The sequence below is a fragment of the Denticeps clupeoides genome, chromosome 16 (genome assembly GCF_900700375.1).
Source record: "Denticeps clupeoides chromosome 16, fDenClu1.1, whole genome shotgun sequence".
Classification (NCBI taxonomy): Eukaryota; Metazoa; Chordata; class Actinopteri; order Clupeiformes; family Denticipitidae; genus Denticeps; species Denticeps clupeoides.
The window spans coordinates 13,575,787-13,602,088 of NC_041722.1; the positions used below are offsets into that span (position 1 = coordinate 13,575,787).

The 26,302-nt window shown below is 43.1% G+C and overlaps 2 protein-coding genes across 6 annotated transcripts in view; one reads left to right on the forward strand and one right to left on the reverse strand.

Annotated features, from left to right (window-relative positions):
* Positions 1-276: 276 nt before the first annotated feature.
* Positions 277-20,175, reverse strand: ctxnd1 (cortexin domain containing 1). Of its 3 annotated transcripts, none has more exons than XM_028955686.1 (2): positions 19,544-20,175; positions 277-1,916 (listed from the first exon to the last, which is right to left on the reverse strand). In XM_028955686.1, exon 2 carries the CDS (start codon positions 1,857-1,859, stop codon positions 1,680-1,682), a length of 180 nt encoding a protein of 59 aa, XP_028811519.1. In that variant the 5' UTR covers positions 1,860-1,916; positions 19,544-20,175; the 3' UTR covers positions 277-1,679. The 3 variants fall into 3 exon arrangements, with proteins under 3 accessions (XP_028811519.1, XP_028811518.1, XP_028811520.1); XM_028955685.1 differs by lacking the exon at positions 19,544-20,175 and adding an exon at positions 16,458-16,567; XM_028955687.1 differs by lacking the exon at positions 19,544-20,175 and adding an exon at positions 16,468-16,551.
* The window catches only part of arnt2 (aryl-hydrocarbon receptor nuclear translocator 2), a 39,988-nt gene continuing 33,229 nt past the window's right edge, over positions 19,544-26,302 (forward strand). The window contains exons 1-2 of one of the 3 annotated variants that reach the window (XM_028955684.1): positions 19,544-19,758; positions 23,251-23,365. In XM_028955684.1, coding sequence (XP_028811517.1) covers positions 19,728-19,758; positions 23,251-23,365 — 146 coding nt within the window. In that variant the 5' untranslated portion in view covers positions 19,544-19,727. Of the gene's footprint in view, positions 19,759-20,076; positions 20,245-23,250; positions 23,366-26,302 lie in introns of those variants that run through there. The other 2 variants (XM_028955682.1, XM_028955683.1) reach the window with 2 other exon arrangements.

Sequence of the window (26,302 nt, forward strand, 5' to 3'; positions counted from 1 at the left end):
TTGAAGCTCTCCTCTGACACGACCCGATTCCTTCTGCACATTGTGGCCAGTATCAATATCACAGCCATCCAGGATGAATCATCTTCTTTGTCTGGAGGCTCTGTCTGGGCAGCCTGTGGTCCTCGTCGCATAGTCAGCTCTCGCCAGCAGCTGGAATGAAGGTGAGGAAATTTGCTAGGCAAACATAGTTCTCTTTTACCCACAGACACACACATTTACACACACACACACACACACACACACACACACACAAAACCCAGCAAGGGTAGGAGGGGTTAAGGTAGCCAAAGCACGTACCAAACGGCCGTGTGAAAACCAGCCATGTGTTTGCGGTTCTGTGAAAACAAGAGTGTGGTTGGTGGGGTGCCAGTATGTCATGCACACGCCAGAGTCACGCCCCAGTCTCCCATTGCATGCTGGGAATGAATACTTCTCTTATTCTAGTCCTACCTAGATTAGTGCTCAGAACTCACTTGACCTTTTCCTTTAGCTTCAGGCCTGCAGATACTCTTAAAAACTGAAAAAAAGGAAGAGAGAGAGGCAAGCAGGGGTGGGTGGGGACTGACATGTAATAGTAGGAAACATCCATCAGAAGAATTAATCTCCTTCAACTGTGGTGACAGCGTTATCAAAATCAATGTTCCGAAATATGTTCCATTCCAGTAATTATACGCAACTCGTCTTCAGGATTAAATAATGCATTTAGAGCAAATTTGATTAAAAAAAGATGAAAAGATTATCCGAATTGCACGCAAGTTCATTTTAGAATTTAAAATGCACAGATAACCTCTGTAGTATAAATGAATGAAACTGATTTAGGTTCACACAACATTCCAGACTTTGTTGAAGGTTTCATTGAAGCTGTTCCTTCCTGCTGGATGTTTGTAAAAAGCTGAGAACAGTTCAAGACATTCTTGTGGTTTCAGCTGAGGCACTTGATAACATGCAGTTTCAGACTATAATTTCACGGTGTGTACATACTTCAGTCAAAGCACAACTCCAGGGCATGAAAAACAAACAGGCCAATGAATTACACTGTTCAAGCTGTTCCGAGATGCAGCAGAGCATCGTAACGGAGTCTAGGGGATTTCGTTTTTTGTATTTTTTTTCTGCAGAGGGACTTGGGGTTTGGAACGTGATGGCAGAGCACCTGCGCTGTTGCCTGCAGTGTTTTTGCTGAGGTGATGAATGGGTTAAGATGTGCTGCTGCTTTTCTACAACAGTCTCAGAGTACGACCTGGAACACATTAGCTCACCTATTGTTAAAAATCACTACTGATAAAATAATAATATTAAAAATTAATTACAAAAATGCACACATCTCTGCTGGGAAATGTGCAGCTGTATTTCTGATCATGAAGAATTCCTGTGTTACTGCGGCAGGCAATGTGTGGTGTTCTCCTCCATCTGCTCTCAGCTTAGTGTGGAATGTTCTGACCCAGCATGGAGAGCCAGTTGTAGTAGGTAGATGTAGTTCATGTGCTTGACGGTTGGAGAAGCTCCTCATCCTCCAGAGCTGCTGTTTTCTTGTTTGTTGTGTCCTTCTTCATGGCTTGTGTGTTTTTCTGTGTGAGTGTGTGTGTGCATGCATTGGGACTGACAGCAATTGTGTGCACATGTCTGTCATGGTGCTACATTTGCACAAGTAGTGCATGTGCATCTGCTCCCCTGACAGTGTGCTAGTCGTCCAGGTGCTGCTCCTCCCACGTGGAGGTGGGGATGGCGCTGTAGGGGTCCATGATGACCCTGGCGCAGCGGATGATCATGGCCACCAGCAGGAGGCAGAGGAAGGCAATGCAGGCCAGGGTCAGGCCCTGGTCAACATCAACGAAGTCGGGGTCAGGTGTAGTCTCCTCCATCGCTTCTGTCCGTCCTGGGCAACCTGGGCCGTGGCTGGCAGCATCCTGATGTCCAATCTGCACAGGAGAGACAGCCTGCTGTCACCAAGAACCCCACAAATAGAGGACAACCCCCCTCTTCAGAGTCAAAGGAGCTTCAGAGACATAATAAAAATTTGAGTGGATGTCCCTCCAGGTTTCACAATGTCATTTCTGAAGTGTAAATAAATAAAGGCTCAATAAAATAAAAGGCTCACTCCCATAATGTCATTTTGGTCTGAAAAGTGATTAAAAATTATTAGTTGTCATAAGTGAAACACTAGAGCACAGCACCCAGTTCACACTGGGAAATGTTTCCTCTGCATTCATCCTTAGTGAGCAGGTGGCAGCCATGACAGGCCCCCAAGGAGCAGTGTGCGGAGATGATACATTTCTCAGTGGCACCTTGGCGCCTTACAGGTTCACTTCCTTACCCACTATGCCAGCCACTGCCCCTTTGGCAGGTCCTTTGGCAGCAGGTCTCCGCTCCTTTTGGCACCATGCCACTGGCTGTGGTCAGGAAAATGAATCTACTCCAGCTACTCATTGATCCCGTATATGCAGGCACAATGAGGGCATGGCTCTTGGCAGGGTCAGCAAAGTTCAACGTGGCTATTAAAGCCAGGAAGATCAATTCATCTGACGTGTGCCCTTATAGGCATGCATGGTAAGCAGAAGTACCCTGAAAGAGTATTTAAGGACTTCATCATTCTTTCATAAGCTGCACCCTATTTTCATCTAATCTGGCACTCTAATAATGAAAACGTCTGCCTGGCAGGAAAGATAACCTGACACCCAGACCCTGGCCGAAATCATAAAGCAGCTTGGCAGAAATAAAAAGATGAGAGGAGGAAGAGTGAGTGGGTCCACCAATACACACAACAATATTGCTACTCATTTTTTCATGCAGTGCAATGCAGAGATGTGAGGATTATCAATATATGATGGGTTTATTCATCTGTGCAGAGGGAGTCTGTCAATATCTAGACCCAGAGTCACAAGGATATAAAATCATTTCTACAGTCGCGAACAAGATCTCAACCTCATTAATTCTCCATCAGTGTTAATTTCTCTGATTGCAGCACAGTAATTACCCTTGTAATGTTCCTACTGACTGATACTGATGGACATGACATGACGGAATATGGAAAGCATGCACTATAATGTACAGATCCCATAATCTGTACAATTCAAGTGAAAACAAATAAAAAAATACAGTTTAATATACAATAATGTGATTGCATAACTGTGTACACCCTTTAACTAAATAACACTTGCCATAAATGAAAGAGACTGATTAAAATTAAGTTCTGCTGTCTTTGTAGACTTTTCTCCTAACATATTTTAACAGAGGTATGTACTGCAATTTTAGCAGAGGTACATACACTTTTTATATCCACTTAACATGTTTCCCAAGACAATGCATTATAAATATCACATGAAGGGAATTGTTCTTGCATGGCGTAGTTGTGTTATTCTGACTTTTTTATGTTACTTTTGTATTATGCTGTGTCATCATGGACTCAACTTCCTGCTTGCATGCTGATCACTGTGATCTTGTAAAGGTTCAATCTTGTAAAGGTTCTTGCAAAGGTTCAATGATGTAAAATCAGTGGTACACAGCAAATAAAAATATTTATGCATTATTTTCTGTGACAGCAATGGACAGTTATTTCTTATCAATTGTTTAATTATAAACAGGAAAAAAAGTCTTCCAGATGTCACAGCCTAATGCAGGATTGCATTTTTAGGTGCTCAATCTAGTAAATGATGTGCTATTGCAGTGTAGTGAAACCTTTGTTGCAAAAAAATCAGTTGAGGTCCATATTAATCGAATAATTTTACGTTATCTTATAACCATTTTTTGTCATTGTTACAGGTTTTCGGCTCATAAAGGATAACATGATGTAGTGCATCGCTGAATGAAGCATAATGACGTAATTGGACCAGGTCCATTTGGTACATTGGAGGGCTTATACAGCCATACGGCCTGCACCATCAATCTCCCACAACTCAACCTCCGCCCTCCCCTTCCGGTTTTTCTCCCTCAGCCTCCCTCTGTCTTCACTCTCTCACCGCGGGAAGGATGCTTTGCCAAGCCAAAGGCCAGGCGGCTTATATCATTTCTCCATTACTGACCTTGGCTGCATCCTAGGCATCTGGATGCCTGGAAGTCAAGCAGTCAGAATCAAAGGGGCCGGGCCAGGCGAGCTGTCTGTTAATAAGAACCGGTGCCAGGAGTAGTGAGGCTGGTCAGAGTGCAATAAACGCCTAGGCTTCCAACATCAAAGAGATATACTGTGCTGTTGCTATATGTATATGCTAGCAAACAGCAGAGATTTCTCTTGTGCCACGTTCTTTAGTTCAATATCCAGATCTGGAGCACAGATGGGTGGCCGCAGCCGTAATTACTTACCACTGACCAATGAAAATGACCTGTAATTAATCCTTCCCTACAAACCAAAATCTAATTTTTGCTGATTTGATAGCTGTTTGCACATTACATTTTTACACTTTTTTTCTGTTTAGACATTCCTCAGTCATATTCTGGGTTTTCTTTGACTTGTCCTGAACACCTCCTTCGACAAGGGAAGATGTCTAACACCTCAGCCACGTCTTCTCAGCTGAGCCCCCCACTACAGTTGTGTCTCAATACTGATTGAGCTGTCTACACACACACACACACACACACACACAGTATTAATTCATCATGTTGGTGTCCCAGAGACAGACACTGTCTCAGCAGTTAGACATATGAAAACTGCTGCCAACTGATGATTTGATTAGGTTGATTTTTAAGATGTGTAAATTACAGGATAATAACAATCCCATGATGCAATGCAAGATGGCCAAAACTGTGCTTTTAATGTAAAGCATTTTAATAAGCATCTGCTTAAATCTTTCCAAAAGTGTTTTTATTAGGAAACCTTGCTCTTTTGGTTAAAAATCCGTCCGCTTCTGAAGAAAGCGGACAGGCAGCGCTGAGGCCCTGTCCATCCTGAGGGAAAATGCAAGGGAATTTGATTTGAGGCTGTTGTGTATGCACATTTATTTGTACAGCATTTATCAGACGCCCTTATCCGGAGCGATTTACAATCAGTAGTTACAGGGACAGTCCCCCTGGAGACACTCAGGTCTTGCTCAGGGACACAATGGTAGTAAGTGGGATTTGAACCTGGGTCTTCTGGTTCACAGGCGAGTGTGTTACCCCTTGGCTACTACCACACTGTATGTGTTGTCAGGCCATAGGTACAAAAAGAAACTGCAACCGTCCCATAAATCTCATGGCTTCCAGTTTACCGCAACAGTTCTATATATCTAACACTTACACTTTTTTTCTCAACTCATGAAAAAGACCTTGCACAGTCAGTGTTTATAATGCACTAGAGAAGTCTTAAAGTATGGATCAATCAATTATTTATCTCACAATATTTCATTATAATGTTGTGGCATCGACTGGCCTTCAATTTACTGTAGTCATCTGAAACCACCCAGAGCCGCGCTGGCAGGTCTAATTGGTTTAAATGTGTTGGATCCACACTCACCAGAGGCCAAATCACATGAATTATTTATTGAAGTAGATTTCACAGTCTTTAAAAGATAGATTCAGTCTATGGAAGCGTCCATGAACTACTTATCATCAAGTAACACTACAGGATGGGTTACTACTGTAGTAACACTACCAATGAGCAGATCCAAATGGTGGTGTGAGCCTCGGTGTGAGCTATACATATACCAGGTATAGCACAACAATTTTCCTAGTACTACAAAAGCTGAAGAAAGAAAGAAAAAAAGAAAGAAAAGATGGAGATGGGACATTGTCCGACACATGGGCAGAAAAATCTCATTGTACTTTGTCTTCTAGGTTTCAGAAAAAAATACACACAAGAAATGGCTGGGTGGGCAGTTGGTTCCTTGGTAAGAAAAAGCTTCTTCCAGTAGAAAAGTCAAATTTGATGTGGAATTAAGAAAATATGCCTCAGGGCAAATGCATCCGATGTTCTTGCTTCAGGCAAGAGTTTCCATTAGTTTTTCATTAGAGTTTCCTTAAATTAAAGTTCCCTGAAATGTAGCCTCTTGTAAGAATTTAGATAAAACTCTTGAAACTGAAAGTGAAGTGATTGTCATTGTGAAACAACAAAATGTGCCCTCTGCTTTTAACCATCACCCTTGGTGAGCAGTGGGCAGCCATGACAGGCGCCCGGGGAGCAGTGTGTGGGGACGGTGCTCAGTGGCACGTCAGTGGCACCTTGTCGGATTGTGATTTGAACTGGCAACCTTCTGATTACTGTCTCATCTTTTTCAAATAGTTGAAAATAATTAATATTCATCAAGTAAATGACTGGTCATCTAAGCTTTTCTGCCACTGGAGACCAAAAAAATGAACAGTCCTAACATGGCTTCCATGTCAACCTTGTCTCACAACTGGCAGCTTCAATTAGAAGTGTAGCAACAAGTCATGAGAAAATATTCCAGTTTAATCAAGCTTGTCGCCAGGACATTCTTTGTAGTCCACCTCAGGCATGCTGGTGCCCAACCCACGTCAGCGGTTTTCGGTATTACCTTACGTGCATCCCGTTACAAGCAATTTCTTTTAAAAGAAAAAAAGAAAAAAGAATAAAAAAAAAAGCTTTCTGAGCATCGCGGCTAGCCAGCGCTATTTCGGACAGTAATTACTGCTCCCTCAAGGACTCGGGCAGCCATAACCTTGGTAACGCCATTAGCAATTTAATGTAGAATTTACAGCTGACTTTTGACTTCTAAGAGGAAACCTTTGATCTAGAAATGAACTCAGAATGGAGGAAATGTGTGTCCGTGGTCCTCCATCTCAGCGGTTGTATCAGACTAAACAAAACACAACATTTTAATGCAATAAATAATCGGCAAACAAGTCGAATGAAGTGTCTATTGTCGATGATGAATAAAACCTTGCTGTTGTTTACACTTTTAATATTTTTCCTCTGATAAATGCATTTAGCCAGAGATCGGCTGTCAAAACAATAAAAAACAAATATGCAGGAGACGACAGGGAATTATTTAAAAAGCCCTGCGGAATTCAATAAATGCAATGAAACTCTTTGCATTAAAAATAGCCGGGCCTGTTTTTGGACAGGCCCATCTCAGAATAAGGAATCATCAGAGAGTAAATATTATTCAGGCCGAAAGATAAACTTTATTGCTGCCTTGCGAAATGGAGAGCCGTATTTACTAAAGCTCGGCTTGAAGTGGCTGAACATGGCGCAGGACCTTCTCTGGAGTAGTTCCTGATGAATGGTAATTGCTCCAATGTGGAGTTCTAATTAAGATGATGAATCGTCTTTGTGGAACTGCTGAGCCGCACTTGGACTTGGAGTAAATATCAATGAACCACAGGATTTCAGGAACGTGAACCTTTGACATAGTTTGGGAATAGTTTTATACCCTAATTACAGGGACGGTGCTACGTAGTTTCCTTATAAAAAGTTAAGGAGGGGGCAGCGCTTCCAGTCTTCTCATGAGCAGAGTTTCTGTCTTGCCACCCCAAATAAATCCCTTCTGCCCTGCATTATCATTTAAGCTGTTGCACGGTGCGCCACAAGGTGTACCTTCATAATTGCCTGGCTGTGATGAACAGCCCAAATCGCAGGCCACCCGGACAGGCTGAGAGGCAACTGCACTGATAAGGGCTCCTGTCTGCGTAGGTCCACGCCGCCATGTCAGTTTCAAATGGCTCCAGGGCAGGAGAACAAGAAAGGAGGCAAACAATGGCCGATTTGAATGCAAATGTGTTCTTTCTTGCATTCTTTCATCTCAATTCAACTGGTACGAAATTTTTCATCATGCTCCCGTCTGCTGGTGGAGAGAGCATCTGTTGTGTGCACTGGCTACACCCACACACACCAGCTGGGTATCAGATGTCCTTCAGATGGGCAAGTGACACCTCCAGCCTTGTCTTTGTTTGCGTCGTACTGTTTGACTATTTGCAGGGTTCTGGCACATTCCCTCCTGTGGCGTCACCGAAGACCCGAGGAGGAAGGATAACAAATCCAGAGTGCCAATAATGTCCCCGGACGGAGGCTCGCCGAAGGCAACTAAAGCTTGATAACACTTCGGAGACTCTGATAATCGATATTGGAACATGTAGCCCTTGCCCAACCACAAAACAAATTAAAAAGAGCTGCTGATGTAGCAGGAATTTTTGGGTGACTGAGAAAATAAACTCGATGCCCATAAATCCATGCCTTGCTCTGCTATGACAAGTCCAAATTACTCCCCTGCTTCTGTACGATGGGGTTCAGAACAGACTCTCCACTCTCCACCGAGATGAGAGAAAAGTACAGATCTTTCACAAAGCAGGACTTGGGACAGCATTACGTACACATGGTCCCAAATTACTTTCACTTAAAAGATCACTGAGCAACATTTACAATACTACCTTTAAAGTGTCAGGGGTTGTTTTGCTAAATGATTCACCTGAATCTTTTATTTTATAGTTCAGGAAAGGTAGCCCACAGACATTAACAAATGTAGTTATAGTGGAGTCTGTAGTTATAGTAGATAGAGGAGAATGTAGCAAACATGCATTTATCAGTAGAGCTAGACGTGTTTCTGAAAGTAAAGAGCCTTTCTTGTTAGGACAGGTTAAGAGTTAAGACTCTTGATTGGGTGGCATTGAGAAAAAAAAGAGGAAAGCTCAGCTAAACGTAAAAAAAATTGCAAACTTTTTTCAGTTTGTAACATCAAAAGAGGGCGATGAAATGGGTGAGGCAAGATGTTGAAATTTGCCTGCAAACCACTGTTCAAGTTAATCCATTATCAAGTCAGTCAATTGTGTGGTGTTGTGGCATATAGCATAACATTATATCATTTAAATAATAGTATGATGCCATACCACATAACTGGGAAACCTTGTCTTGTAGCCCATCAGAGTCAGAAGCAAGAGCCAGCACCAAGCACCGGCTATGAGCCCACAAATCCAGAGTGGGCAGGTAGCATTGCTCATTGAGTGAATATTATTACAATAATTATATAATATACAATATACAATATAATGAAGAGTATGATATAGATCTGCTCTATATGAAAAGTGCCCTGAGATGCTGGATGGTTCAGTTCTACTTTAATGAAACTGACCTTAATTGATCAGAAGGCTTTGTAAAAAGGGTAGATTTGTGCTGAGAATTATGACATTTAAAAAAATGCGATTTAGTGTCAGAAGCAGAGCCAGTAGTGAAAAGGGAATTGCTCTTGTCGGTATGGAAGCGACAGGCGAGCTGTTGCAACAGAGTGTGTGAACAAGCAAACATTAGTTCTAATTTAGCCACTTTCTATGGCCAAAGATAGAAGAGGCCCATTGTACTTTTTATCATTAAAAGTAAGATAGTAAATATGCAAAGCCCACAATTGAAATGGAATTGGATGAAAGTAATAACAAACACAAACCTGCATCTATTGCCATTAAAATACCTTAAATTTGGTTCAATCAAAATTGTATTTCCAAATGTTCTTAAGCTAATATTTGGTATATTACTATACCAAACGTTTTCAATAGCAAAGATTGAACTGCAAGCGTCTGACTTACGGTGAAAAAAAACAATCTCTGTACTGTTCTGTTCGTCTGGCATTTGCACCTGTGGTTAGTGATGGCCCTTACATGAAGGGAGGCATGTAAGTCTGGAATCACATTCATAAATGATAGTGGAACACCATAAAAATGTAAGACATACATAGATGCTTACTTTCTGAATGTACAAAAAGCAGATGTGAAAAGCAGATGTGAATTTTGTGCTGAGTAAGTGAAACCGAAATGTCAGGTGATGGAGCGTACAGTGGATGTTATTAAAGTAAATGTGGCCATAGCTACAGGGGAGATAAAGAGAAGGCAGGTTACAGGCGAGAAAACATTGCTGTTAATCATGTCAATGTCTTAGACTTGATTTTACTTTTGAGTGTACGTAAATGTACGTACATTTGCCTACAACAGCCTGTAAACAGTTATATAGCAAGAAGCTGCGTGAAACTGGTTCAAAAGGCAGAGGGTCTATAGTTACACTGCTGTCAAAAGACACATTCAATAAAGTTATTAGCCTACTGATAAATGCAATTATAGCCGAAGAAATAAGACAAACTGGTATGTTTTTAGTTCAAATTGACACCGCACAAGATATCAGAAGCAAAAACCAGTGCTCCATCATCCTAAAATGTGTAACCAATGTCATTTATGAAAGATTGATTGCTATGGTGGATACTGTGAGTCATCTACAGGGCAGAATTTTGCAGAGCTCCTGAAAAAGGTTCTACTGTTGGCCCATGTGTTGGCAGCTCCACAGATGATGCTACCAATATGCAGGGACTAGAGGTGGGTATAGATTAATTTTCTTAACCTAGATTAATCTCACTGTAATCTTGGAATTAATGGAATATATGGAATTAATTCTGAATGCCTTCGGCAGAATTCAAATGAGTCATTTTAATCTAGATTAATCTAGAGTAATCTAAATGAATCTATATTTTTAATCTAGATTAATATATCGCGTCAGGACATCGCGTCACACATCGCGTCTTTCTTCACCTCTCTCTCTCTCTACTGATGCCATGTGTCCAAGAGAACTGAACATTAACATAAAACATTCACAATTTACAATACTGCATACCTGTACAAAAAGCAAGGTCGCGTCAGAACATCGCGTCAGAACATCACGTCACACATCGTGTCTTTCTGCACCTCTCTCTACAATATACAGTATTAAAAGAACATAAAAAAAATATTCACAAAATAACACACATGCAAAATATTCCTTATATGTACATAAATTAAAATGAAAGAAATAACTTTTTGTACACAAACCCCACGCACCTCTCACAACTCACGCCATGTGTCCAAGAGACCTGAAACGGGTCTCAAAAACAAAATAAAAGTCTTTAGAAAATAAGAAACTAAAAGACACAAGAAAGAAGAAATATACTTATAAATCTAGTGAAACCATTTAACTCTGACACAATAGCTTGCGTAGTATAGACCCAGCTCCCAACCCAACTTTGTGAATAGATTAATGGCAATATTTATTTTATCGCCCGATAAGAGTCTCACGTTAACGCAGCACGTTAATGCCGATAACGGCCCACCACTAGCAGGGACAGTATCACGGGTTTTCTACATTCCTCTCTGAGCAGTCCCCAATCAGATTCATATATGCACATCTTTTGTTGTTTTCCCTGCTTAATGATATAGCAGTTTTCCTAAGAGAGTCATACAAGCGCATGCTAAGGTGGGACAAAACGAGCTAGGACAAGCATCACAGATGTCCATGCCCAATAGGACCAACCAGGTGGTGGGTTAAGGATCAGGCACTAAGGAAGGTTCCTCAGGGAGCCTTGTTTCTTAAAGTGCTTATGACTTTTCAAACCAGTGTCCATGACAAAACAAAACAGCCAACTGTGAGGGCAATGCAAGGCAATGCAATTTTGAGGTATGAGACAGTGCTCTGGTTGAGGGGACAGAAAAGAGTCTCAGGGAGTGTGCTAGGGACTTAAGTGTGGTTAAGTGTGCAACTGATGAGTTTGTGAAGTTTTTTTTTAAAAAAGAAAAGAATGCAAATACTGAATTCAAGGTCCAAGTTCACAATGTCATTGTGGACTCGGCGTCAGCTGAACTTATTTACTGCATAAAAGGTTTTCTGCCACTGCATAACTTTGCACAGATTTTGCCTGTCTAGATCCTCGAAACATGGCTCATGTGAGGGAATATAGTCTCCCCAGCTCAGCTCTGGGAGAAATAAGCAAATATCTGCTTAAGTTTGATAACAGAGCTACATTTGGCACCTTATGTAGTGAATTCTACAGCCTTTCACGTCAGTGGGACAGACTAAAGATGTCCCCTCTGGAGGGTTACAAAGGACAGCTAGTAGAATGCCACAAGGAAGTGAGGAGGACCCTTCCATGGAACAGCAGGATGTTGAACTAGAGAGCAAAATTTCTCCCTCCTGTGAAAACTGTGTCATTTGTCTTCTTCTACTACAATCTGCTAACTAATGCCAACCATGTGATTGGGCCAGCTTACAAGTTGCTATTAACACTGTCCATCACACTGGTAGCCTGCGAAAGATGTTTCTCAACCGTTAAATTCATAAAAAAACTGACTCAGGAGCACTTTGATACAGAAGAAACTTGAGGCATTTAAGCTCATGTGCACTGAGAAAGAAATATTCATGTCTTTGGACGATGATGCTGTAATAAACAACGTTGCAGAGGCCATTGCACTTCTCAGGCGTTTATTAATGTTTTGAGGTTGCCAGAGCTTCTTTGAAACTACTCTTATGCAGAGGGTGTTGGAGACTTTAACTTTAACTCATGTTCTCATATTTGTGAAATATAAGTTAATAAGATGTGGTGGAACTGTTTCCTTGCCGAGGAAAAAGAGATGTTTGTGTTATTGGAAAGTACAACATTTTTAAAGATTTGTATTTATTATAAAAACTTGTTTGAATGGAATAAAGATTCTGCTATTGTTGAAAAGGATGTGTTTTAAAGAATAATGTGAGAGATCATGTTGAAATAGTGTTATTTGAGTGCATTGCTTGCACTAAAATATTTTAGAAGAATACGTTGAATTACAAGGCTTTACAGAACAATGCACTTTCGTAAATTTAACATGTAAAGTTAATAATAATAGGTTGTGATCTAAAGCGGGCTGGTCTGGGGCATGAAACTTCAGGGCTGAAAATGAGTCCCACTCCAGCCCTGCTGTGTTTGCATAAATATAAGCTTTCTTTGTGGTTTTTGTCTTCACTGGTGTACCCACTGATCATCCCCTGGGAAGGAAGCATGAGGTTGTTATACTGGGGGGGAAGGTGTTAAGAAAATGAAGGATCCAGGCATTGTAAAGATCCTTTGTGGGGATTTGTGGCATCCTTCAAATGAATTTGCGAGATTAGGATCCTGAGAAACTGCCGCTATTTCAGACTGAATCATGAAGGATGTAAAGTCAGTACGCAATTTCATGAAAACAGAATTCCCCTGACATTACTTGTTTCTTTACTGACATCCAGAGCGTGAAGATGAGGTTTTCTATCAAGAGCTGCCATTCACCGCAGACGGTGTTCCCAGAGGTGACCAACCAGACACTGGGTCATTAATTTAGACTCCACTTAGCTGCCACAAAAGTTGAACTGGCCCACTAAACTGAGCAAAACTCCAGCTCACTGAGAAATTAGTGTGTCACAGAGTTGCCATTAGAACGATACACTGCTTTAAACTGAGTGACCCAAGAGATGTTTTGCTCCATACTGCAGTGAAGCTGGATATGTTGCTGCCTAATGGGTGTCATACCATCACAAGATGAGGTGCCCAATATATATAAGTGTCAATTTGGTGGGTAACATACATTTGGTAAATGCTGTAAATGGTATGTTGCATGGAATCGTGTATAAACGGAGTTGATCAGGAGCTGGTCTCAGTTTGGACAGGGCCTTCTGGAGGTGGTTTCTGATGTTTTATATAAATTCAGCGCATGATCGGAATGTAAAAGAAGCCAGCGGACGGAATTTAGCTGTAGGCATCGTGGCCAGAACCACATGAGAGGAAAATCCTGCCCTGTCCTAGTACAGGAGTAACAACACCGAAGGCAAACTGAATGAATCAGTACCTTGTGGAGGTAGCATGGAATAGACTGCAGCAGATATTTTGTGAGCTGACCTGATAGGACATCTACATATTAACAGATGTGCAGGATTTGTTTGGTGTTTACATGCAAGATTGCCACTGATTTATGGTTCACATAGCTTTATGATGTGATGGCCAGTGGTGGCCTAGCGGTTAAGGATGCGGACTCGTAATCAAAAGGGTTGCGGGTTCAAATCTCAAACCATCACGGTGCCACTGAGGTCCCATTGAGCAAGGTAGCGTCCCCACAAACTGCTCCCCATGGGCCTTTCATGGCTGCCCACTGCTCAGGGTTATGGGTTAAATTTCGTTGTGTGCACCTTGTTCTGTGCTGCAATGTATCACAATGACAAAAACAATCACTTTCCCCATTTTTCACTTTCAAAACAGGCTCAACAGAAATGACAGTGTTTCTAAACTATATTCCAGTTCCATGCTTAAAAAAATAACAGATTAAATAATATGTGAAATAAAAGAACAGGTTGACCCTCCTTTACTAAGAGAACCCATGTGGGAGAGCCCTTTGTGGCAGCTGGTGCTCCTCCGTCATCTGAGCCACTGTGGGGGCCCTGCCACCTTCCACCACTTCCTTTCAGGGATTTGTCAGGACACGGTGGGCCATGAAATCAGAGCTGGTGCTTAAAAAATGGCAGCCTCTTTTATACGCCTACTGCGTGATGATATGCAGTGTGTCTGTGATGGGTCGCTGATTAGCCACCTTGGAGTCTAGACTGCTGTCACTGGCTCAGGGTGAAGTGTACCGTGTGTTTGTGGATGCTTGTGTGCTAAAAAGGCAGACAGCAGGAAACCGCAATGCACACACACACACACACACACACACATACACAATAAACAGGAAGGCATTAACCCAGTCGTATGACACAGACATGGAGAGGACAAACATGTAGACCCAACCTGCAGAACTTATTTCCTGATCTAAAAGATTTGAACAGAACTGCTGCATTGCACTATTTGAGGGGGAAAAAATATCTATCGTCTAATATGTGGTGGCAATTGAAAGATTGAGGGGAACTCAGTCGAGACTCTCTCTGCAGTCTTGCAGAGCTTCTGGTTCTAGATACAATAGTAAGAGTGATGTGCTAGAAAACAAGAAGCCCTGTTTTCCTGCAGAACTTTGGACTGCGGCGTCTTATGACCCGTGCTGTAAACATCATTTAGTCCACTGCTGGGCAAGACCTTTCTAACTGGCCCACTGAGCCTGATACAGAGCTGCCTTTTTCCTGTCAGTGCAGGACCAGTCTGGTACCTGGCTTCCAGATGTAATCTGACAGTTTAGGTGACCCTCAAGACCCATCGCGGTAATTTGTTTCTTCTGAGACTAGGGCGGCTAAGCAGCCGCTAAACTCCAAAAAACACCACAAAGACTCCTTGGTCTCCCTAAACGGCATTCTGTGTCAGACGGTCCCTGACCCCTTGGCTATAAATATCATTTGAACAGCATGGTGCCGTGGCCTCAGTATTGACCACATACAAGTCCAACACTTGGGCAAATCTATTGGCATTTTTCTCCAAAATGCCAATGTGCTAGACACCAAGTGTCCACATTTGCAGCACAAGTTCTGAGGCGTTCTGCACTGGGGAACAATTCAATAAAACAACGGAATATCACTGAATTAATTATTTCCAGTTTCTTTGCTAATCACTGCCTATGGCAAGGCCATTATTTATCATAGGAAAAAAACCTTCCCACTTAGTCGACTTATTTTTTTTATCTTACTATGCAAAATAAAGAAAGAAACTAATATTCGTAGGATTTGCAGGATTAACATGCACTGGCTTGGCATGCATTGCAATTGTGTTTAGAAAACAAAACAACCAACAGCAAAACAATAAATAAATAGAAAAAAATATATTAATATCTACTGCTCAAAATTAATGTCTACATACTGTTGATTATATGCAATGGCTAGTCTTGTTTAACAATTTAAAAACTTTTTCAATTCAGGCATTGTTTGTTAATGCAGTTTTTTGTAACCACAGCATATATAGAATATTTAACAATTTATATATAAATAACACATACATACATTTATGGTTTATGTGTGTGTCTGCAGAATCCTTTCTGGGGAAAAAAATCTAATTTGCACCTATTACAGTGATCAGTTTAAAGTATGATGTGCATTAATTATTTTTTAATAATACAATCTACAAATTATTTTGGATTCTGACACCATGTGGTAAATACCTCAATTTAATATATTTAACCAAAATGCAGTTAATTATAATAAAAATTTAGTTACTATTTGTATATACTATCTATTATCATATAAATAAAATATGATTTTACATTGATTCTGTAATCAAAACACAATCAAGACATTTTGCATACTAACAAACACTATATCCAGATTTTAACAACATCCATAATTAAGAGAAAATTACTTTGTTCATTACTTTATGAACAATACATATGTAGTACATTATACAATGTGAAAACTTCTATGTTTCTTCATTATCCACTTTGATTTGCTCAGTTATTTATTCTGCCCATATGTATATAGCTTTGACACCTTATGGTAAATGTTTTCTTGTACTTTTTGGCACTGAGGGAGTCTCATTGTGCATGTATATAGTGACAATAAAAGGTATTTTACTCAGTTCCATTCTATTCTATTGATTAATGTACTCTATAGATCTAAGCAATTGGTTTCTGAACTTTTCAAAACAGGACATGCATCGCAAGTCAGCAACTATTGAAGTGTCTAAACAACAGTTTAAATTTGAATGAATTCAAAGATCAGAAAATATGAAAAGCAGAAAGTCATGTTGCACCATACCAGACTGAAGAGCCTTCTGCACAACTCCGCTTCAGAGAAGGGAAAGCACCTGCTAGTGGGACACCCCCCCCCGATTAAGAGCACAGACCCCCAAAACACACCACACAGTTGCCACCGGTGATGAAGAGAGTCTGAGTCCTACCTGCACTCACATCCTGCCGGGCGGGAAAGTGGGAGCGCCGCCTGTGCCAACTGCAGGGGGACGGAGGGGCTGGGAGCTGCTGGTGCTGCCGCTGCACCCGTTTCTGCTCGCGCTGCTACTGCATTGTCCTGCGAGTGGAGCAGCGAGCGGGAGCAGGCTGTTCACACACACACACACACACACACAGGCTCACACTGATGGAACCCCAACCCCATAGAGCCACACACACATACATACACACATTTATTAAACAAGCAGGATCCCAATACAACTAAAACACACACATCACATAGCTGCTGCTGGAACCAAAGCCTCGTGAAGCCATACAGAAGATAAAATCAACGTAACACACACACAAACACACATAGACTCCTGTGTGCTGAAGCCACACACATGCACAGATTTTCAAATAACAAATATTTTCAATTGCATATGCAAACAGCACCTCAACACACACACACACACACACACACACACACATATCACATCATATCACATCATATCACATCCACACGTCTCCAGGTTACAAGTCTGCAACTTGTTTTTATCTCTGCATGGGGACTAATAAGTATTTACAAATGCATTTTTTTTTTTTTGCGTTACCCCCCCTGGCTTTCAGCATCTGCCCCCAGTGTCTTCTTTCCCAGACAGAGTCGTGACCAGAACATCACACATCAGCAGCCCTCCACACTGAAGCTTACAGCAGAACAACAAAAGGTTTTCCCTAATCAGCGATGGGGCCGACCCGGGGTCAGCCCTGCGAGGGGTTAACAATAATGTGACTTGGAGGATTCCCATCTGCCCTTAGAAAACCGCTACCTGTCAAACTGGCCTAAAGTCTGTTCAGTAAAGAATGAGAGGGGGTCCTGAAAGCATTTACTGCTGCGCCAACTTCACTGTAAATCAAATGATGTATGAACTCAGTTTCTCTTGACCCAGATACTATTCATTCTATATTGGTCCAAGATATGCAGGATGCATCCCAAGTGTTTTAGCAGGACAGTGAAACTGAGCTGGACGGCGCTCCTCTCATCAGCGGGCTGTAAGGAGCCTTGATCAACAGCCGTCGCTGAAGGAAATGAACGATTTATGGAGGAAAGTGACAGTTGAGAGCAGACAGAAGGGGGCAGCACTCATTTTTTTGGTCTGCTCGTCAGGGCCGGGCATGTTGCAAGACCAAAATATTTAGATCGGGGATATATCAGATGGACGGTATCAGATTAGAGAGGCTGATGCAACAGAACAAAGCTACCCAGCAATGTAATCTGCTTCATATGCATAGAAATATCCTTCATTTTAATGCTTGTCAGCATACCGTACAGTTAACAAGCACATCAGTTGCACAAAAAATATTTCATGCACAGCTGACATTCTACTTTTCACTTTAACTTTATGATAATCTTCGAAATAAAAGTTCACGTCTTTATGCGAATCTTTAAGTGAATGGATTATTGCGTAAAAGGCAAACAAGTATGTTTGGTTTGTATCACTTTCATTTGCTGTATATTAGGCCTGTCAGTGGCCTGTTTGGAACTAATGGGCTGTGCATAATCTAATGGAAGCTCTAATAGAAACAGAGGCAATGAGAGAGCAGCACACACTTTAACATTTAAACCTTTCACAGGCACAGGGTTGCAGCTTTAATGGGGTAGAGAGAACATCAACAGTAAAAGGACTTTGCAAATATTCATATTTATTTCAGTTGGTGCTCCAGTGTAGATCACACATCAATATGCTCTTTATAAACACACGTCTTAGGCTAAACGTTCTGAATTGCGAAAGTATGGTGTTGAAAACCTGGAAAACTACAGCTTTATACAAACATGTTCAAGAAAATTGCAGTGGTCAGTGCCTCAAGTTTTTGTGGCTTTGAAAAAAATGTGTTTCTGACCATTTTGAAACCCACCGCACTGCATCTAGATAAATGTATGTGTTTTACCCAATTCCAAGCACTGTACTAGAACAAGAGATAATTCTGTGGCAATGGCCTAAATGACAAGTTATTTGTGGAATCGTTCTGATTATCATCCATAAGCAGAATAATGAAGGGAAGACCTGCCGAGATTACAGGATAAATTTATCCCAGACTGGCACACGGGTCCTGAGCAAATCACACTCTTCCACCACGCAGGACTCAAGGCCATCTGGCCTGATCCTACAGATCCTAGTATTTGCGGCTGACTAAAGAAAAGTGTCAGAATCCACAGCTCCAAGAGGTCCAAGTGACCGTGGTGGTTCCAAAAGAAAGTGTAAGTGATTGTCACTTGTGATACACAGCAGCACAACACACGGTGCACACAGGGAAATTTGTCCTCTGGATTTAACCCATCACCCTTGGTGAGCAGTGGACAGAAATGATAGGCGCCCGGGGAGCAGTGTGTGGGGACGGTGCTTTGCTCAGTGGCACCGGGATTCGAACCGGCAACTTTCTGATTACGGGGCACCACTGCCCCTGAACCGTTCAGGCCCATAGTTCCGGTCAACAGAGCAAACGAAAAAGGTCTGAATCCATCAGAAGGTCTATTTCTTCCTTTTTAATGATGTGATATTTATGAGGTGGTGGCAGGGAAGAAGACGAGCTGGTGGAGAAACTGTGGATTACGTTCAAACCTGGCATCTACCAGTAGGACTTTTCGGACCTGCTTTCGGAACAGGAAAGGTTCCTACCAAGCATGTGTACGTCCTGTGAGATTTGGACTAAATATACAGTCGTGCTGGTTTAATACACAAATATATCCGGTTTTAATGTTGTGGCTAAACTGGCTTGGAGTCAGGGAGGGGTGGGGTGGGTGCTATAGGGTTTATAAGGGGGTTATAAAATTTACAGTATATTGAAACATTACATGGTTAGCCGGTTATATCCCTGTTTAAAATCTTTTTTTTTTTTTTTTAATATTGTTGAATTAAAGAATTCATGTCGTGGCTGTGCAGAATGTGCAAAAACCCCTGTGAAACGTCTTTGTCTTTTTTTTTTGCTTCTGTTTCTGCGCACATGAATAATGAAAACCCGCTTTAATGGGCGCTGGTAATTTATATCCTCCCGGGATCCGGTATTAATTAATTCAGCCCAAGTCTCGCGGTGTTACCTTTCAGACATCTTGCATTTTTTCAGTCGCCCGCCGCCAGCCCGCTGCGCCCCCACCCCGCGGCTCTCCACGCCGACGCTCGGCGCCCGTCGTTCTCCGGGCGGCCCCGGTTCTCAGGCGGCGGCGGCGGCGGCGGCGGCGTCGTCATCCTCGCCGCGTCCCTGCGTTTCGTTTCCGAGCCGACATGGCGACGCCCGCCGCGGTGAATCCTTCGGGTAAGTGATGCGAGCTCGTCGGGCCGCGTTTTGCGCCGCTTCCTCGCGGTTGTTTTCGCTGGACGGAGGTCGGCGGTTGGTTCGCAACAAAAGAACCGCGGCCGGAGGCGCAGCATCCCCTTCCCCCACGGCAGGCCGGCCGGGCGGCCCGGCGGCCGCGCAACACGGCCGTGCGGCCCCTGCGACGCGAGCGGCTCGTCGCGGCCAACGCGGCCGGAGCCGAAGCGACGCTGGGCCGACATTTCCGTCTCGTTTTTTAGCCTGGAAAATGCTAATGAGCCGCCGCCGCCTGCATTTGCATTCGCTGCGCGCTTTGATTTCACCGAGACGCCGCAGCCGAGGCTGCTCCCGCATCCCGTTTTTTTAAGCAATGAAGGAAAGAAAAGGAACGAACACGAGTACGATTCACTTCGCCTTTTAAATCTCGGAGGAGAGGAGAGGAGAGCCGCGCAGCTCCCCCCGCCTGTTGATCCTGGATGTGGGACGGTGAGCAGCGACTCGGCGGCTTTTCCACATAACCTTTACCCGCTAGTAGCCGCGTCTGGGTGTAGCTACTGCTTTTATCCTCACTCATTTTACCTCAGTTAGCCTTGTTCGTGTTATTAATAATGAGCGCCGTGCCGTCCTCTTTTTGTTATTTTAACAAACTTTTTAGCTGTTAATAGATTCTATAATCTGTTATAACCTAATTAATGCTTATATATTGACATAACTGGCTGTAAAGTGAAGTGAAAGTGAAGTGATTGTCACACGTGATACACAGTGCACACGGTGAAATTTGTCCTCTGCATTTAACCCATCACCCTGAGTGAGCAGTGGGCAGCCATGACAGGCGCCCGGGGAGCAGTGTGTGGGGACGGTGCTTTGCTCAGTGGCACCTCAGTGGTACCTTGGCAGATCGGGATTCGAACCAGCAACCTTCTGATTACGGGGCCGCTTCCTTAACCGCTAGGCCACCACTGCCCCAGGAAAACTTTTTTTTTTTTTTTTTGTCCTAACCTCCTTACATTACAGCATGCACTACTGCGCTGTTGTACCACGGTAACGAGCATCACTTCAGCCCGAGCTCACGTGCCGCTCGGCTTTAACTATTCCTGTACGTGATCCGCGAGGTTCAGGCCTGGTGTGCCGGTCGCAGGATTAGAATTACAAAATGACAGTGTTGCAGCGCCCGCTCCGCATACAGAGCCGGCGGGCACGGCTTCGAATGCAAAGCAGGGCCGGCCGTCAGGAGTCACCGCTGAAGGGCACCCTGCGCCAGGCGAAGGCCAGGCTCTCCCCATCACGGGCGAGAACTAGACAGGAGGGGGAGGCCGTTCGCGGTGGCCCGTCCGCCTCCCAGGAGAGTGGAGGGATGGCGATTTAAACCGCACGCTGGCAAAACGGCGTCCGGAAATATCCCACTGCTTCTGCATTAGCGGCGTCGGTGTAAAAATGTGAGCGTTTTGGAGTTTGTGGTGCGTACTGTACGTACAGTACTGTTTTTTTTTTTTTTTTTTTAAACTCAACTCGCTTGATGTTGGGGTTTGGAGCTCTATTTTAAAAGCAGCTAAATGTCTTAAAGATTTGAAGAAATGATAAAAAAAACTAACTTACTAGATATCGGGACCGACTACCCGCTCAGCATTTTCTGTTGGTGTCTGATTATTTCTGACACGGGGAAGTTTGTTTAAACTGAGTTTAGAAGTAGAGGAGCAGCAATAGGGACACGGCGTTGCCAGATATGTCATCTTCTCAGCCCCGCAAATGCACCCGAACGCACAAAACTGCGTGTTATTGGTAAGTATTTCACTGCCAGGACTGGTGAATCCAGCATGCCATGTCTAATTTATCCCCTGTTGTCAGACTCCTCCAGCGCCTGTCAGCCAATCACAGTGTACGGTTTTGCATAACTGTTGCATAAGCTGTGGAATTTTGCCGCGGGGAAACGCTCCTTCTTGTTCCTTTAACCTTTACCTTAGATTGGGCCTTGGGCTAATGATGAAAGGCAAAGGAGAGGATCCATTAAGCAACACACCCCACCTCCTGATCTGGCGGGAGTGGGGCCTGCTGAAAATGGGCCCTCTGATCAGAGCAGACGTGATTAATGGTCTGGAACCCGTCACTTTATCCACGCGTTTTGTTTGGAGACATGCCTACCTTATTAAGCTGGTTTCAGGACTGCAGGGGGAGGACGATTAAGGACGATTCTCTACGTGATGCACAGGACATTTTGATAACACAAGCTACTGTACTATGAACAAGTGTGACATGACATAGTGGGTGGTAGTAGCCTAGTGGGTAACACACTCGCCTATGAACCAGAAGACCCGGGTTCAAATCCCACTTACTACCATTGTGTCCCTGAGCAAGACACTTAAACCTGAGTGTCTCCAGGGGGACTGTCCCTGTAACTACTGATTGTAAGTCGCTCTGGATAAGGGCATCTGATAAATGCTGTAAATGTCAATGTACATGACTAGTAGTTCAATATAAAGTTTGGATGAAAAACTGTGCAACACTTCAATAAAATGATGTTTAAGCAATTCCAATATATGCAACTAAAATGACCAAGATGGTGCGCGTCTCACTGGTCTAAAAGCTACATGAATGCTGTGGAATTTAACATATTCCAACAAACAGACTGATTCCAACAAACAGAACGCGGGATTGTGCATAATTTGCGTTTCTGGCCACTGCAGCCCACTACATGCGTTTCCGGTGGCGGGACTTTTGCTCAGAAAACATTTTAAACATGTTTTCTGAGCAACTTTTGCTGAGAAAACATAAGTAAACATTTTACATCATGAGAGGTGTTTCAAACGTCTTTCATATTTAAATAACATTGAAATTAAGGGATTTTCCACATTATCTGAGTACCCATCTTAAATACTAGGACAAGTAAAAGTGCAAATATTACACTACCAGCAAACTCTAATTTTTCACATATTCAGTGGGATATTTTGTCGTCTGAGCTTGAAAGTTTTATGTGTTTATCTTTTCAAATTGCCTCGGGATATTAGGATGACTAGAAAGCCGGGAGAACTGCCGGGCGCATAAAGGAAACTACCTCGGGGTTGTCAGAGGTGTGATTGAAATGGAGAAAGCACGTCCGAAACCCGGCTCCCGGCAGGCCGATTCATTAGTTTGACCTCGAGGCTTTTAATGAGTGAGCTGCGCGGCCGCGGAGTTAGAGCTGTACGACCCGAGACACATATTAACTTCCCCCTCTCCGGCGCAGGCTGAAATGCGGAGTTGAAGCGAGGGTGCCGGGCCTGCGCTTCATAAATGCATGAATGCGAGCCCTTCGCCCGGATTCTGCTGGGTTGCATGTTTCCTCCCGGGCGAACGAGCATTCCAGTGGAAACAACATCAAATATTAACATGGCTACGAGTTCGGTGGGGGCGTGTGTATGAGGTTGCCCTATCCATTGCAGACTGCTGGAGCGAGATGTCTGGCAGTATTTTAACACTGTGTGTGTGTGTGTGTGTGTCGTCTTCTTGTTTCGTCAGAGATGGGCACAGATCTCCCCGGGCCAGTAGCCATGCCTGGCGCTGTGGTGGGCGCGGGCCAGGTGAGGATGGCAGGCTCCATGCCCGGCCGCGGAGGGAAGAGGAGATCGAGCGGGTAAGCGGCTCCACATGCTGCGCACGACACCACCGTCAGCGGTGCCCGGGAGGGGAGTCGCGGCCAATCCGCAGAGAGCTTAACTACACACAGCAGCACCTGGTTCAACAAACGCTGATTGCATCTGTTTAACTTCTGATCTTGGTCGGTGGGCTGCTCGTGTGAAGGCAGCAATAGAAGCTTCCAGAAAGCAGGCGTCCCATTAGTTCAGGTTTCGGTCTGGTTCAGCACTTTAAAAATGTGTATTTACCTAGTAATTACCATGGGTAGGGATTTCTGGGTGCGATTATTAAACAATTACTGAGAATTGTTTTTATCCCTTTCCACACTGTGACTAAAATGTTAGAATTTATACACCCAGTTTATACACTAAAAAAATAAAGGGAACAAAAAAAATGACATCCTAGATCTGAATGAATGAAATATTCTTATTAAATACATTGTTCTTTAAATAGTTGGATGTGCTGACAGCAAAACCACACAAAACGTATCAATGGAAATGAAATTTGTCAACCCATGGAGGTCTGGATTTGGAGTAGCACAGTCTATCACATCTATCATGTCCTCAGTGTGAACCTGCTTTCATCTGTGAAGAGCACAGGGCACCAGTGGCGAAATTGCCAATGTTGGTGTTCTCTGGCATATGCCAAACGTGCTGCACGTTGTTGGGCTGTAAATACAACCCCAACCTGTGGAAGTCAGGCCCACATACCACCCTCACAGAGTCTGTTATTGACCGTTTAAGCAGACACATGCACATTTGTGGCCTGCTGGGGGTAATTTTTGTCCTCCTTGCTCAGAGGTGGAGGTAGTGGTCCTGCTGCTGGGTTGTTGCTCTCCTACGGCCTCTTTCACGTCTCCTGATGTACTGGCCTGTCTACTCTAGACACTATGCTGACAGACACAGCAAACCTTCTTGCCACAGCTCGCATTGATGTGCCATCCTGGATGAGCTGCACTACCTGAGCCACTTGTGTGGGTTTTAGACTCCATCTCATGCTACCATGAGAGTGAAAGCACCGCCAGCATTCAAAAGTGACCAAACCATCAGCTAGAAAGCATAGGAACTGAGAAGTGGTCTGTGGTCCCCACCTATAGAACCACTCCCTTATTGGGAATGCCTTGCAAATTTCCTATAATTTTATGCAGCAATTTGCAAATCTGAAGATTTGAAAAGGTTGCCAGATAGAAGCCACCTGACCTGCAACTGCGGTTGGATCTTTTTAACTGAATTGATTAAAATTTGTCCACAGCCATGTCCAGATGCACCTAAGCTAGGGCTGAATGGTTTGTGTAAAAGTTTGATCTTGCTGATCAGCTTGTTATTCATCAGTGGTTGCATTTCTTTTAAATGTAGACTCGTGGTTGTCGGTGAGTCTCCTGCATGTTGCAAGCAAACGAGACGGTAGCGTGTTCATTGTGCGCTTGATAGAAGCATGAACATGACAAAATGAGAGAGAGAACATGCGTTGAAATGCATTTTAGATGAAAATCTAAAACGCATTTCACCTCAGAATACAGGTTTTGCAGGTTGGGATGTCTGTGCTGCTTAGGCGCTGGAATACGGAAGCAACGCTTGCGGTACCACGGTGTAAAGCTAGCCAATTCTGAAAAACAGAGCTGAGGAGGGCAGTGATAGTCATGATTTTATATGTTAATAAACTGTTTATTATCTCTCTGTGTCTTTGGTATGAGGCAATGTCAGAAAAGGTTGTGATACAAATTGATAGAAAAAAAAAATGATAGAGATTGACATTATGTTTCAATAAATGTATCAGGGGTGTAACAATTCTCAATTAAGACAGTTAATAGACAATGGGCCTAATTTCTGACTTCTGGAGTAATAAATACAAGTGAAAAATGACTGCTTGCTAGTTAATTCCATCTCAGAGAGGACAAAGTACCCAAGATTTTTGTTTGAGTTAATCATTTCTGACACCCAGAAGATTAAACAGGAAGTTAAACAGCTCTCATTCACCTCATTCAGCTCCTCATTCTGGATGCTTTACCGCTGCTCCTGTCCATACATCACAGGCATGAGCGTACCACAGTGTCCATCTTCTCCCTTCCTCCCCAGTGACCCGCTGTCATAATAGCCCTCTTATGCGGGGCCATCAGCAGACAGCACAAACATCAGATCATAATCTCTGCTGTAGACGTCTTGTTACCACAGCCACTACCGCACTAAACATGCAGGTAGATTATCGGCGCTTTCAGTCAAGCATTCTGATGGGCGATAAAGTGAAGGAGACATTAGTGAACCCTCCCCACGTCTTGTAAATTGTAGTACCGTTAAGGCTGGCAGGCTGGGAGATCCTGTTTTGAGATTCTGAAATCGTTGAAATGAACTTGGCAGCATTGGATGTCGATCTCTGTTCATATATATGTATATTATGTGTATGTAATATTTACATGGTCGATTTACATGTATCTTGATCTGCTGTATATGGAGTAAATAATCACCATTAACCACCACTTATCCATAATACTTGAAGGGGGCAAACACAGCTGTTCCGAAAAGCCGCAATTAATTTTACACTTATCATACTTATTAAACGGCATAACAGAATGTGCCAGTGTGTTTAATCGCACCAGGTTGGAAATTGTAGGTTGAAGCTAGACCGATAAGGGAGATCATCTGGACTTTCGCTTCAAACTATGTTTTGTTTTTTGTTTCATTTCATAAGAACTTTATGAAACTGGATGCATGAATTATTAATGATCTACTTTGCGCCGAATGTGATATTAGTCTCACATTTGCATGATTTGGTTTGGTCTGGGCACAGCCGCTGCAGAAACATGGAGATTTTCCTTTCATTATTGTTCCTTAGTGCCACAGGTTAAAAAAAATGTAATTTGCAATTTTTGACTTTCAAACAAGTGGAAAGATAATTTGGAAATTACATTTGTGGCCTTTAATTTTCAGCCACATGTGAC

Coding starts and splice junctions, on each gene's coding strand:
- ctxnd1 (XM_028955686.1), bottom strand. CDS start 1,859: ATGGAGGAGACTACACCTGACCCCGACTTCGTTGATGTTGACCAGGGC.